At 42.4% G+C, this 14748-nt stretch overlaps 1 protein-coding gene across 1 annotated transcript in view; it reads left to right on the forward strand.

Moving 5' to 3' along the window:
- The first annotated feature begins 1443 nt into the window (after positions 1-1443).
- MFSD2B (MFSD2 lysolipid transporter B, sphingolipid) overlaps positions 1444-14748 on the forward strand; it is a 38491-nt gene continuing 25186 nt past the window's right edge. Inside the window, exons 1-4 of the mRNA XM_066180566.1 lie at positions 1444-1485; positions 6688-6804; positions 10674-10798; positions 14238-14361. Of these exons, the coding sequence (XP_066036663.1) occupies positions 1444-1485; positions 6688-6804; positions 10674-10798; positions 14238-14361 (408 nt within the window). The remainder of the gene's footprint in view (positions 1486-6687; positions 6805-10673; positions 10799-14237; positions 14362-14748) is intronic.

A 14748-nucleotide genomic window follows, 5' to 3' on the forward strand; every position in this document is an offset into this window, starting at 1 on the left:
TCAGTGCTAGAATTTGTGAAACACACAAATGCCATCATTATTCATTGTTTCTTCACCAGCCTTTGCTATTTTGAGTAAAGCCTGTGCCTGAACATACTTTACAGCAAAACTGAAACAGCCAATAGAAGAACAAGGAAAAAGCAATGTTTTCTGTAGTTTTCCCTTTGTGAAGAAGCATGCAAATGCAGGTAAAAAGGATTTAATGTGTTATGAAGGCAGTGTCTAAAGACAAAACAACCTAAATGTTGAATTTGAATGTTAGATGCATACCTTGTATTTAGTTTGGTACTGAGCAGTCTGTCTGTTTTGAAACTCATCTGGCATCAGCGTCTAGTGACCCCCTTCAGAGAATTTTCAATATGGTGTTGTTAAGGCCACAAATTCTGTTTTCTCTTAGAGGTCTGGTTTTTAGAAAATTCTCTAATGCCTTGTTCTTTCAGAATTTTGCGACTTTGCTATAATTATTCTTACCAAAGGACGCTGCACAGGATTTAAATATCAGTACTTCATGGCATGGTTTGCAGTGCCTGCCCAGTACCCACCAGGTGACCCTGGCAGTAGCAGAGCTCTTCGAATCAGTCGCACCAAAAAGCCCCGGGTGCAGAGATTGTTTAGTCATCATCTCCGCAAGACGAGCAGATCACAAGTCCTGTTGCTTCGTTAAACCCTCTTCTCTTAGGCTACCTCACTGTTGAAAGTGACCATGCTTCAAAATGCAATTTGTATTTCTTCTGATGCGGAGCATGCGTGCAAGAGCGCTTTCCCAGGGGCAGGGTGGTGGTGAGCTCGTGTATCCTAGATAAGAGTGTTGGCTCGGGGGCAGCAGAATCACAGAGTCAGTGAGGTTGCCAAAGACCTCTGAGATCATCGAGTCCGATCTGTGACCGACACCACCTTGTCAACCAGACCATGGCACTGAGTGCCACATCCAGTCTTTCCTTAAACAGCTCCAGGGCCGGTGCCTCCACCGCCTCCCTGGGCAGCCCCTTACAATCTCTAACCACCCGACTGGAACAATTCCCCGCAGCGTGTCCCGGCTCAAGGGCGAGTGTTGTGTGATCTGTCCAGCTGACAGCGTTGCTGTCCGGCGTGGTTCTACATCTCTGCAAATCGGGAAACCGCGCATCAGTTCAAGGGGCAGAGGTGGCGTTTTGGGGCTGGATGAAAACAGCCTCGGCCCTCTCCACGCCCGTGCCTTGAGCCCCGCACCCTGTGGAGCTGTGACCGCCGGGAGCTGCCCCGCGGAGGTGTCCGGAACAGACGGAGGATGTGCGGGCTCGGCGGGGCGGGGGATGCCCTGCCCCGGGCCGGGAGGGCAGCGCCGGCGCCTTGGCCCCCCCAGGGCGCTGTGAGAGGGCGGCGAGGACGCCGCCCGCTGTCCCTCGGCTCCCCGCCCCGCCCCGGGCACGCAGGTGTCGCACGGGGTGGGATGTCGGCGGTGCCATGGCGGGGGCTGCGAGGGACGCCCCGGCGGGCGAGCAGGAGGTACGGGGCTGCGAGGGGCAGGGCGGCTGTCGGGGGGCTTGGGGAGCCCCTCGGACACAGCCCAGGGCGAGAGCGGGGTCCCGCCACGGCGGCGTTTCGCCTCCATCGCGGGCGGGTGGCGGGCACTCGCCCGGGCTGGGGCAGCCCAGGTTTGTGCGGGGCTTCGTGCGCGGCCCCAGCGAGTACCTGGAACAGCTCTTGAGCCCTTCCCGCCGTCCTTCCTCGCCGGGCAGCGCCGCAAGCTGCGTTTCGCCTGGAATGCGCTGCTCGGGATTTGTTTGCTGGCCGCTGCTGTGCCGGGGAAAAGTGCCTTCGCTTCCCACCTCCTGTCCCCTCCAGGGCTGCCTCCCAGACCGAGGCAGGTGGGATGCGGGAGGCAGGAGGGGTTCGCTCTCCCGGAGCCTCGAACACTCCTGATTTCCAGGGCTGTGTTGTGGTGTGAGCGAAGGTTTCTTACGCTGCCTCCTCAGACTCGGTGCTCGCCGCGGTAGGAGTGGGAGGCAGGTGAGGAGGAGCGAGGATTCCCCAACTCTATGGCTCTTGAGGGAGCACCAGGTGAAACTGGAAAGGGGCAGCTTGCAAACAGAGCGGGTGAGGAAGCCTTTCACAGCATGTTGCGGGCATTCAGCCCATGGAGCTCTTCAGACACCTGGCACGTCCTGTTCGGGGTTGAATTTTTGTGGTTGGGAAGCATCTGGGTAAATTCGTGGCATAAATCTGCAGATGTTGCACAGATACACCGTCTCTGTCGCACGGAATTCCTCAGAGCTGCGTTGCCAGCAGCTGGAAGAATATCCTGAGAAAGCACCGCTGTATCCCACCTTACTCATACGCCCTTTCCTAGGTGTGTGCTCAAAGCCCTGCTCCTGTTTTCTTCCACCCAAGGGTGGGCTGATGTCACTAAGAAACCTGAAACCAGTCCTCAAGATGCTCGGTGTGAGGAACCTGGGGTGCCACCCGTGACTGCCGCACTCGTGCTTTCAAGGGGCAGTTGTTTGGTCACAGAACAGAAACATTACCAGTGTTAATTCCACGTTGGGAGAAAAGCTGACTCAAAAGCTGCTCCTCGCTAGCTACATTCCATTGTTTCTCAGATAAACCTAGACTAGCATTTATCTTTGAGTCACAGGTTTCGCTCTCTGTTCTTACTGCTTTTAAATGACTTGTTGGTTCAGTTCTGGTCTCCACTGATAAGGAATAGCTTAGGACAAAACGTGGCTGCTCCTTATGCCTATAACACAGTTGCTGAGCTGTTTTCCATGAGCTGAAACACTTTCTGTAGAAATATGATGTTCTGCTATAAATATTGTATTCAATTTCTGTTCTGTTGGGGAAGGGAAAATTTACAAGTATGGTTTTAACTTACAAGAGAATTAAAAATAAAGGAACTACAGTGTAAGGGAAGGATTTATTTTTCATAACAATGTTTAAGCTTTCTATTTAAGGAGCAAAATCAAACCTCTCAGTTATTGTGGTTTCTTGGTTTGCCTTGAAACACAATTAAATTTGATATGATGGGAGCGTGTGTAAGTGCAAAATTTTCAAGTTAATCTGAGAACAGAAGAAAAGGAACTTTGTTTTGCCTTCCTCTTAACTCCCATGCACTCATCTTGCGTTTCTCCTAAAGCTTGTAGAATAAATTTGGTGTTGGCGTTCAACTGCACCACAGGGGTCTCGAAACAATATTTTGATCGTACTTTCATGTTTCATTCCTTATTTGACCACTGCCTACACATTCCTGTCTCTAATGATTTGTGGAGCACTTTCAGCTTGCTGACAAACCTGCACAGGAAGAAGCTTTTGCTGGATTTCACAGGAATCAAGCATTTTGAGTTTTTTGAGGAAGCAATGCAGCAGGGACAGCCAGCCCTTGGAGGAAAGTCCTGTGAGCTGCTGATAGCCAGTGCTCTGCCGTTGGCCACACAGCCCTGCTCAGTGTTATCCTTCCCAAGACACTTTGTGTCAGCACTTATGGGCAGTATCATGCAAACCCAACCAAGGCTGGGGAACTTGATCCTGTAGATCCTGAAACAGACAGCTGCCAGGTGCATCTTCTGTGCCCTAAATTGTAGGAAGTTAGAGAGAAGGAAATGTTTCAGCTTTACTGGTGCAGAGTCCTACCTTCATTTTACCACTTTCCATTGCATATTGAGGCAGAAAATGTGGTTCTTACCATATGAATTCAACATGGAGAGGCAAAAATCTACTATGGTCTGCATCATTTTGAAAGACATGCCAGAATGTAGAGTCTGAAGGATTGCTGCTCAGTAGCTAGAAGCTCAGGGACAGTCAATGAAATTAGAAGGCAGCAGATATGCAGAGACAGTAGCATTTCCTTTCACAGTACGTGTCATTTCCATGCAGAACTGCTGTGGTGTTTATGGCTTAATGTACAAACATGTTCCAAAAGCAATTAGGTAAAAGAAAAGGAAAACAGATATGGAGCAGTGATCGGGATGTAACCTACCTTTCAGGGAGCTCATGAACTGCAGATTCCCTGTGTTTCTGTGGGTGACCAGACAGAACACCTCTGTATGCCGTGTCTATCTGACAGCTTGTTTTATTCTGAAAATAACTTTCATAACCAAAATTTAATTAAAACTTAACTACTGCTGTGACCAGAGTATTAACTTTGCTTCAAGGTGATCTGGGAGCAGGTTCAGAGAGTAGTTAAGCAGCATTCTGGGTGTGTGTGGAATTGCAGTTAGACTTCATAAAAATGTACGATTGTCAATTTTCTAACCATGAAACTGCTGTAAAGATGGGAATACTACCTACAGCCTTTAAGTTTAGATCTTGATTGACCATTTCGTGTACCACAGCTTTAATTAGGTTAGTTCTTAAGAACTTGACATTCTTCGTGTTCTAAAAACATTTTGGAATCACGTATATTTTATAGAGGCATTTATGTTTTCTGTTTTACCACAGTCTTAGATATTGAAAGGACAATGGTTTCAAACTGAAAGAAGCATGTAAGGATGAAATTATTTACTATGAAGGCATTGTGGCCCTGGCACAACTTGCCCAGAGAAGCTGCCCCATCCCTAGAAGTGTTCAAAGCCAGGTTGGGTGGGATTCAGACCAACCTGGGTGAGTGGAAAGTGTCCCTGCCTATAGCAGAGGGGTTGGATTGGATGATCTTCCTAAGTCCTCTCCAACCCAAACCATACTGTGAGTCTATGAAAATTACTAGTGAAAGCAAGTGTGAAAGCAGCATTACGGATCTAAAAGGGTTTTTTTCCGTTTTTGAGGTTGCAGTAGGATGCAGGGTTTGTATAGCAGTGGTTTATATCTCTTGATTTCAGCTGAAAGTCATCTTGCCAATGCTTGGAGATCAGGAGGGAAAGTATCAAGGGAAAGCAAACTTTTAAAGTAATTTCATGACTAAAAAACAAAAAAGTGAGACAAAGTTTTAAAGTACACAGCCCCTGGAGCAAAGCTCAAGGGAATGGCAAGGGGTCAAGCTAGCAAAATTCTGTGGACCCACAAGTCTAGTAAAGTGCATATTTAGTAGGACTTATGTATGGAAAATGAAGAGTTACTTTGGACAGCAAATATGTGTATAATCTGTTTTGTTTACAATCTCTTATCAAATTAAATAGTATCATTGTTGCGATGAAGTCTGTCTTGTGACTGTCACTCTTTTTTTTCCCTTCAAAGAAGAAACTTGCTAATGCAGTGTAAAGTGAGGCCCGCTGTGGTGATAACATTTTGCAGCTTATGTCCTGACAGTGTCCACTTTCCTTGGGTGTAGTAATGGGATCCCACCCTGTCTTTTTCTGGGAAAACACAAAAAGGAAGGAGTCTTGATACTTGTGCTCGTTTGTTCACACCCACTCTGATAAAACAGTACAAAGGGAAATGTTTAGATGATGAAAGGCACTGCCTGGAAGTCTAAAACTTCTCAAAACTGTTACAGAGTAAAGATGATGGGTTAGTAAATTTAAAAATGTTCAGAAATTAGGTAATGTGTCAGAATATCGTTGTGGTGGATTTCATTTCCATATCTCTATTTTTATCCCAATCTAACATAAGAATTAAGGGCTTGTGTGGTCAGTTCAGAGAGAAGGCAGACCCAGGATTAATACTGCTGCTCCTCTTCATGTTTCCTGGCTTCTGTTGACAGCAAATTTTAAAGAGGGACTGAAGGCCTAGAAGTTAAAATTTTGATTTGATGTGTTGTCCTTCTGAAAGGAGTGCAGGTTAACAAAAAGTCTTTCTCTTTCTTAATTTTTAATTTTATGGCATAAAATTAAATCCTATCTTTTTTTTAAAGGCTTTCCAGTATCCTGGAACTTCTACTATTGGGAAAAAAATTATGTTCTTCATTAGAATCTCTAAACTGTGCAATTTTTGTGTTTTAATTACTGGTATGCAATCTTATTTTTTCAATATTTTTCTTATTTGGCTATTATGTTTGACAATATTCTTGCATGCTTATGGTACTTTTCAAACATCAAATGACAAATGAGAGCACAGTTTTGCAAAATTTTTTTACATTTCACATTTGGAGTGATTTTCTAAAAAAAACATGGGCCCAAAATCACTCACCCTATGATGCCAATTTTCACAAAGATATAGAAAAGTCAAGTCAAAAGGAAGATGTGCAAAGTCAAGTGACTTTGCCAGTGTCACACCAGGATTTTGTGACAAAGGAAGAAACAAAGCATGAATGTTTGGGATCTGTTTGGTCTGTGTAACTTTCTGTGAATGTTGTTTCATTGCTGTGGTAGGAGAGTATTTACCAATTATTATCTGAAAGGTTAATAAAAGAAATATTTTTTTAAAGTAGAAGTTTTCAACCTTTAAAAATATGAATTTAGCATTAAAAGACAAAACCAAGGCCAAATAATAGTGTGGCACTTCTCTGCTGCTTCTTGCTTGTTTATAGACTTGTTTCCTTTTAACAGCTTGTGAGAGGAAGGTAGATAAGCCTGAGGGTCACCACAACTCACTTTTAGGAACACTGTAATCTGTTTTCAGGGGCTGAATTAGAGAACAAACCCATAAAAATCAAAGTAATGAGCACCCCAAATGCCTGTTGATGACAGGGTTTGAGAGCATATGGATTTATTAGTGGAAGAGCTGTGAAGCAAATGCATGGAATTGGTGTTAACTATAGACTTTAACCTTATCACTTGTGTAGCTTTTAACTTGTGCACCTTGGTTTACTCATGGTTTGTTCTGCTTCCTCTCACACAGGGGTACAGGCTCTCAATGTGCAGCAAACTGTGCTATGCCATAGGAGGTGCCCCAAACCAAGTGGCAGGGAGTGCTGCTTCTTTCTTCCTTCAGATCTACCTGCTAGACATAGCCCATGTAAGTAGCACAAGAAACATTTGCAGATTGTAGACTTAACTCTGATATTGTCAGTCATGTTCCTGGAAGGATAGAAGGGGAATTGGTTACTAAATATTTTAAATTGTCTTGTCATTGCCTCTAGCTGTTCAGCATCCTGGGAGCTGCATAACCTTCTCCAGAATTCCTTTTTCCCTCTAGTTTTCTTTCTGTCTTGAGATGGCTGTTGTTCTCTTTTAGTTTGGGATCATTATTAGAACTTTGGGTGCTGTAGAGCTCACACACTTGCAGACACAAGAAAAATCAATTCTCAGTGTCAGGAGTCAAAGAGTGTAAGATACGAGACATCTGAAAACATTAATGTCACCATGTTGGGGTTGTGAAGTTTTGTTCTCGTGGTTTAGTTAAAAATGCTCCAGTTGGACCCTGTAGCCAGCATAATTTCACAAAATTTTTATGTGGTTTTTCTAAGGTAAATTCATGGCAAATAAAGCTGAGTTATCCTTCCTGAAGGTTCTTTGCTTCCATTCTGTGGCTCTCTGGTATAGAAGCAGACCTAGTGAAACAAAGCACCAGGAGTCATCCCATTCATCTGACTTTCAGCTGCTCCAGCTAGAATTCAGGACATCAGAGACACAAAGAAAATCAATCCATAAGCAATTTGTACTGTTTTGGATTGTCTTGTATGCATGCATGGTAACTAGAACAAGGTACTAGGATAGAAAAAAGATTTTAGGGAGTTGAGGCCAAATTGCAGGGGATGTGAGGACAGCTCTGAAACTACAGGTGGGACTTGAGCACTGATGGCTGTTCCTATCTGCTGGGAAAAACAGGAGGTTCTTGGTCAGGTATCATTACTAATTTGGTCTCTAAAGACAGGATATTATGACTGGAGGTGTCCAGAAGTTTGGGGTTATGTTTTTCCTATAAAAGTCTGGTATTAAAAGCTGACGTGACACAGTGAGGTGTGCATGTACAGATGAGATCATCTTGAGTGTCTCCTTGAGATCAAAGTCAGAAGACGTAAAAAAGGAGCCAGTTTTGGTCAGCAGTGTCAAAGATGTCAAGGGGATGTTGTGGAATCTGAGGAGTTGGAGGTGGAAAAAGGAGCCTGAGAGTACAGCAGGGGGGTGGACCAGCTCAGAATAAAACTGTTGCCCACTGACATCAAGGATGGCAGTACAAGCCATTGGAGATGATGAAGCAGGAAATAAGTAAGAAAGACTCTAGCAACATTTCCCCAGGGTGCTTAGAAATATGGCAGTTTCCCCATTCTTTGCTAATCACAGAGATCGAAAATTCTCAAAGCAAGGGACTGTTCCTTCCTGTATTTGTGTCCAGAAAGCTGGGGTCCCATCTGTGCATCTTTGGGCATTATGTAAATAAGTGCCATCAAAATAATTATTTTATTAACAAGCTGCTACTGAAACCCAATGATTTTGCTTAATGTTTGTAGTGATATACTTACACTTTCATTAAGGGGCTTAATTATTTGTTCCCTGATGGTTTAATTTGTTCTCTGAAGTAGTCCTGCAGGGACAGGATTTATTTCAAGGCCTGATAAATAGCTCTGAAATCCAGTGTTCTTTCCCACACATTTTCAGGGGCGAGAATGTAATTGTATAGTCACTACCTGGATTTATTTCATGCCCACTTAGAGAGCAGAACTGTTTTAACCTCTTGAGAGAATGTGAAAGTCACCAAGTGTAATCTTTCATACATAATCTGGATCCTTTCTAAGAAAATTATATTTTTATTAATTTTCCGTAACTTACAATTTTTCAATTTGAATTCTTTGTTCCGCCTAAATTACCTGTATAGACTACAGATATAAATGGAACTCCAAACCACACAGGATCCTTGAGTCAAATTGCTGAAGAGCACCAAAATTCTCTGATAAAAGGATTCTGGCCTTTATTCCTTTCGAGATGGGTGAATTTAGCGTATTTTATCTTGTATTTATTAACACTGAGAAGTTTCTGGCATTGGTGCTGACTGACACTGTCTAGATTTAGGAGATAGGGAAATGCAGCCAAGGGATGTATAAGCCCATACCAATGATGAAGACAGAGTGACTATACAGACTCCACTCTTAACATGGAAGAGATTTTGCTTTATCCTCAAAGCTTTTTTCCACCTCTGTGTGTCTAATATTCACTTCCTTTCAGTCTGTTCAAGTCATCCAAACAAAATACGAATGTGTAACTCACCTAATTTGTAGGTTTTTGTTCTTGTCCCCCTCATAAATACAATATTTCAACCCCTTTCTCTTTCTGGCTGCTATTTTATACTTATTTTGGCTCCCCTGTCTCTTGAGGAGCAGTAGTGACCTGTGGACAGCCCTGGTGCAGCCCCCACACTGAGTCTGCCTCAGGGCTGGTGGACTACTTGCCACCTTTTGATGGTTGTGGGAGGGCAGGAGCCAGCAAAGGTGGATCAGCAAGGAGGTGGGACACAGTCCAGTGCTCGTCTCAGCTTCATCCCACCACCCAGCAATGGAATGGAGAGCCACTGTTGTTATCTGCTGAGCACTGCCTTTCCCAATCCTTCCCTGGTCACAAACTTTCTAGGGTGGAGTATGTGTCTTGGAGCTGGCAGTGACAGAACGTTGACTGCCACTGCAATTTCACCTGATTTGGCTAAAATATAATGGGTGTGGTTTCAGAAGTCTGTCGCAGTCCTGAGTTTTGTACTGGTCATCCAGGACATCCAGAGATCACTGCTTCCTTCTTTCACCTCTGAGAGAACACCTACAGCAAATTCTGCTGGCTGGGGACCTGCACCAGCTGCGTTCCTGGTGATGCTGCCTGGTAGACAATATCCTGTGCAGGAAAGCAGGGGATACCTGCTCAAGCTTGGTGTTGTATCAGCTGTGTTTTCCAGGCCTTTGGAGCACTGCTGTGTTAAAGCATAGAAATGGAGGGATCTTGTCTGCTCTTGCTGTTTAAGCCACAGAGGCTCTTTCAGCAGCTTCTCTCAATAATTGATGTGAGGAACATTCACATTTATATAGGTTTCAATGATTTTTTTTCTAGGACTGTAGTTTTTTTTCAGGAGTATACTTGCAGGGACATGAACTGAGAACTTGGACGAGAACCCACCTTTTTTAACCATTGTGTGATGGGAATTCCTAAGCTCTGTACAGATATATGTAAAAAAATAAATGCCTTGCCTGAGATAAACTGTATTTTTATTTAGGCACTAAAGTATGGTCCACCTGGGTTAATTTCAGAGGTTTTTCTACTTGGCCATTTTATTCTTATGTAATCCATGAACGTTTTCCAAGTGAGATGTGATGGACACGTGCTGGCAACTCTGATTTGAACAGATGTACTTTACGCAATTCAGTTGTCACCACTCAGTCCCCAGTGGATAAAGTCTGTTGTGCAACAACCTCTTCCTCAGCCACATGCCACCAGTTGGCAGCCTTGTTGCTAGTCTCAGGAGAAGAAAAAACATTACTGCATGTAAACAGCCCCCTCTGCCATTTTCTAGATCAGGTCAAGATAAAGATTTGGGGAGATGGAGATGTGTGGGAGAAAAGCAAGAGGGTAATTACAGAGGGACTCTGTCAGATTGTATGACTAAAACAAGGACTTTGCTATTTGACTGTCTGATTAATTTTCCTCATCCCAAACACATTCTGGGTGTTTCCTTCCTTGCATTTTTCCCTTCTGATCCCTTAATTCACAGCACCAATCTCAATGTCTCATTTGTTTGCTATGGGTAACCAATAAGAATTTCTATGACAGCAGCAGACGTGTTTTGTAAATGAACTATCATTATTCTTTAAAACACTGAGGTGTTTTTTTCTGGAAAGTTGCTTTATTCTGTTTCATTGTATTGTGAAACAATAGCCCTTGTTTACTGTGTTCTGCCTGTACTTTCAGATTACTCCGTTTCACGCCTCTTTGGTGCTGTTCATTGGCAAAGCCTCAGGTGCAGTTACTGATCCTGTTGCTGGCTTTTTTATTAGCAAAAGTAGATGGACGAAAATTGGCCGGCTCATGCCTTGGTAGGTATAAATGTGTACATACATTTACATGTGTATGTGGATATTTAGTGTTGTGATCATCCAGCCACCTCACTCCATTAGTCTCAGGGATTGTATTCATATATAAAATAAAAGCTAAAAACTGCTGTGTCATCTTTAACTTGTTCACCCATGAAAACACAGAAGAGATTTTCTACCACTGGAGATGCAAACAAAAAAAGCCAAGAGACTATAATTTTAGCAAAACTGGAAGCTGAGATCTAAACCTTTCTTAAATCTGTGGTTGAATTTTCATCTTTGTCTAGATTTCTTTAGTTTGACTTCACTCGTCCACAAAGTTGGAACTTCTTTCTGCTTATGTCCTAGAGTGCCTTCACATCTCACATCAGCCTTCCAGGAGGTCCTTTAACTCCCCAGGCCTTTCAGTTCAGGGAAGGATGCATGCACAGATGTAGAACAGATGTGTGTGCATGGATGTGGAATAGATGTGACACCACGGCACCAAAGGGCTCAGCAGCCACCACTGCCATGGCACTGTGTGAGGTTCTTCTTACAGCACTCATCAGGGTCCTGCTTCTCTTACATGCCGTAGTCAGAATGGTTCATTAAAAGATCACCATGACTCTTACAATGAGTGAGATGCTGTAAGATTTTGATTTTTTTGTGAAGGAAGTGTGTGATGTTTCACTGTGACATCTTACCTGTGTGCACGTGCTGTCCATGTGCTCTAAGGAGAGGTTAGAACAATGAATGTTGCCCATATAGGAACGAGATTGACAGGTGTGAAGCAAGAAAAATTGGAAAAGATTGGGCCATGCTAGAGGAACTCAAGCTCATCCATGCCACAGGGCATGTGTTTGTTGTTTTTTTAATATTTTGGAAGCCAAGGGGAGACTGACTACTTTGTGAAATAGGGAGTCTTTCATCATTTTATCTCATACATTATATGGATGTGTTGTAAGATATTTTAAATTAACTGCAAATTTTTAATTGGTATAACACACAAGCTTGTTTTACAACAAAAATCTAAGAGTAAATGTGTCCTGAGCAAGGAAGTTGAAATTTCAGGGAAAAAAGAGCACAGTTTTTTTTAGCTGGTTCTCTTGCTCTTGTGTAGTTTTATGACTACAGAAAGTTGTTCATGGGCAGGTTATATCTGACAAAATAGAGAAGGCAAGTACAGGTTGGAAAAAGGCTGAGATCAGCTGCTCTTGGCCCAGTAGGAACAGGGCCTTCAGGCTGAAGTTAAGCTTTTTGTCAAGTCTCATGGGAAAAGAGGAGCTTACGATGTTACTCTTTTCAGGATTTGGTTGGAAGCCAGGTAAATGGTGTGGTTTTTAATGACCACTGAATTAACCAAGTAAGAAAGCTATCCAAAAGGAAAACAATGAAAATTCTGTACAAATGCCATTAGAAGTATTCTGATGCCTTTTATCTTTTTCTAAGTTCTCTGAAAATACAGCAAGTGCATGCGTTTATTGATAGTGTTACATTGATGTTAGAATGATTCCTGTACTAGCACAAGTATGAACTTATCAGCCCTTTTCATTGTAAACCAGCTCCAACATATCTTACACTTCATACAGGAAAAGTGCTTATCTAACCCCACCTTTCATCAAACAGCTGCTTTCTTTACAGGAGGATTTTGTCTGGGGTTTTTTGGTAATGCTAATATTTTCATGGGAATTCTGTCCCTAGACTTCGAGAGTCAGGACATTTTTTTACAAGGCAGAAAATGGGGCTTCCCTTGGCTTAAAAATACTTTAGTATTTTGAGTTTTTTCTGACTTCTTAATAATCTAGAATGAAGCAATGGAATTTTTTCAGTCAGAAAAGCTTGTCAGAAAAGCTTTACATTAGTAAGGGAAGTGAATGTTTAACTATCATTTAATACTGTCCTCAATATTACACAAAGTCATCAATCACTTATTTAATGGCTTTAAAAGGCAGAAGCAGGCATTGACTTGAAATACTGGTCGAACATTTTGTCAAAACAGATAATAGCTGACAATCAGATATTCAGCAGCTCCAGCAAGGCTTTGAAAACTCCCTGGCATTAGAGAGGAAAGGAAAATGTGGGAAAGGGGAGAACAATACCGAGAGGGTTGTTCCTAAAAAGTTGCATGAAAAAGTGACTGTGAAGATATTTAGTGTGGTGGCTCTGCCTGGACACCATCTGGAAGAGCTCATGCTTTTGGAGAGGAAGGTAGATTCCCTGAGATGTTTTAGGATTTTACCCTTGTTTATGTTTTCCATTGCTGTGGGTGAACTGTGGGCTGGGGACCAGAGGGAGAGAGAATACCAGAACCTGGCACTTTCCTGGTAAATGCTCAGCTCCCAGTGATGCTGTCCATCCCAAAGAGCAGTGTGGAATAGCCATTGTTTTACTAAACTATTTACCCACGTTACTCTTTTGTATTCCAGGTTTTCAGTTCACAACTGCAAAATAATCAGCTGACCCCCAATGTCAGTAGTGCTGTTGTGAAGGGATTAATCTGTTTTCTGTTTTATGTGTTTGGAAATTTTTTGTTAGGATCTTAGTCATCTAAATACATTATTCAGTGCCTGATTTACAGGAATACAGGTCAGGCCTGATGCTGCAGCTCAAACTTTTAGGAAATAATAAAGCATCTGACCAATTCTGTGTCATGGAGTTTGACAAGTGCTATTTGCATGAAATAGGTTTTAGACTATTGTCATTAATTGCTGGTTAATGGCAATGTCTGGAATATAAGTTTCTGAGGTTCTTTTATTAAAACCACCTTCCACTCTGAAGATGATCCTTTTGTGTTTGAAGTGCTTAGAAGTTAAATGGAGGAAATGGTCATGTACCCAATTAGACTCAGAGTGTGGGAGCTTTCACAACGGGCTGTCCTTTGTCTCTTATGCTTTTTTCAGTATTTTTAAGTGTATCAACTTATTTGCACTTACTTGAAGTAGCAGTGAAGAGTCTAAGTTCGGGGGAAAACCAAAGACACTAAAATTTGAAGAAGAGGGAATCTCAATAATAAGTAAACTCATGTAAAAATTGCTGGAGTATGCAAAGACATGATGACAGAGCTTGGTTTTCAGTGATTCTTTCTAATAAATGTGTGATCTGAGACATGCAGAGGCAATGGCAGTGTAGGTGTGCTGTTACAGTGCATGTGAAAGGAAATCATGTCTCTTCGGATTGGGATATTAATTTAAGTGTAGCTCTTTTCTATCAGATTTGCTGGGGGTTTTTTCTGCTTTTTGAAAGTATCAATCTGTGTATTTATATATTTTATATTAATATTACTATAATTTATGTAATCTGTGTATTTAATGCACACTAACTTGATATTTAAAAGCATACATTACTGCAGTTAGAAAAACTGCACATAAAATAAATTGTGTTATATTGATTATTAGCAGGAAAATTTAATGTGCTTTGCTGTCATTATTTTGAGATCGTTGATGTGTGTTAATTTTCTTCCTAGGGTGCTGGCATGCACACCCTTCACGATAATCTCCTATTTTTTTATGTGGTACCTGCCTCCCTTTGTATCAGGAAGAGTTGCTTGGTATCTGACTTTCCACTGCCTTTTCCAAGCACTGACCACAGTAAGTAGATTACAGGTCAGGATGTTCTCAGCAGTACCTTGCTTGTTGTCTGTCTATATTAAAGCATTCATATTTAGTAAACTTGTTTACACCTTTTGCTTCAACTTCTAGTGAGTTTAAGGGGCAGACAGATGCCCTTTTATCAAACTCTCTGCTGGCTGATGGTTTCTGCCAATTCTTTTTCTGGTAAATGAACTGCTAATTCATCCAGGTTACCTCCAGTGCCCTCAACTCGTTCCTGTATAGATGTTCAGATTCCTAATTCCAGTTAGACATCCAACTTCTCATAACTTCTATTTTCAGGAGCAGATTAGGAATTCTGTATTCCTATGCTAAGCTTGAATATTTCCCTAGGCCCTTTGTTTTCCCAGTAGAAAGATGGTCCAG

This window comes from Chamaea fasciata, unplaced genomic scaffold (assembly GCF_029207755.1).
Source record: "Chamaea fasciata isolate MVZ Bird 193981 ecotype frontalis unplaced genomic scaffold, bChaFas1.0.hap1 SCAF_3, whole genome shotgun sequence".
Lineage (NCBI taxonomy): Eukaryota > Metazoa > Chordata > Aves > Passeriformes > Sylviidae > Chamaea > Chamaea fasciata.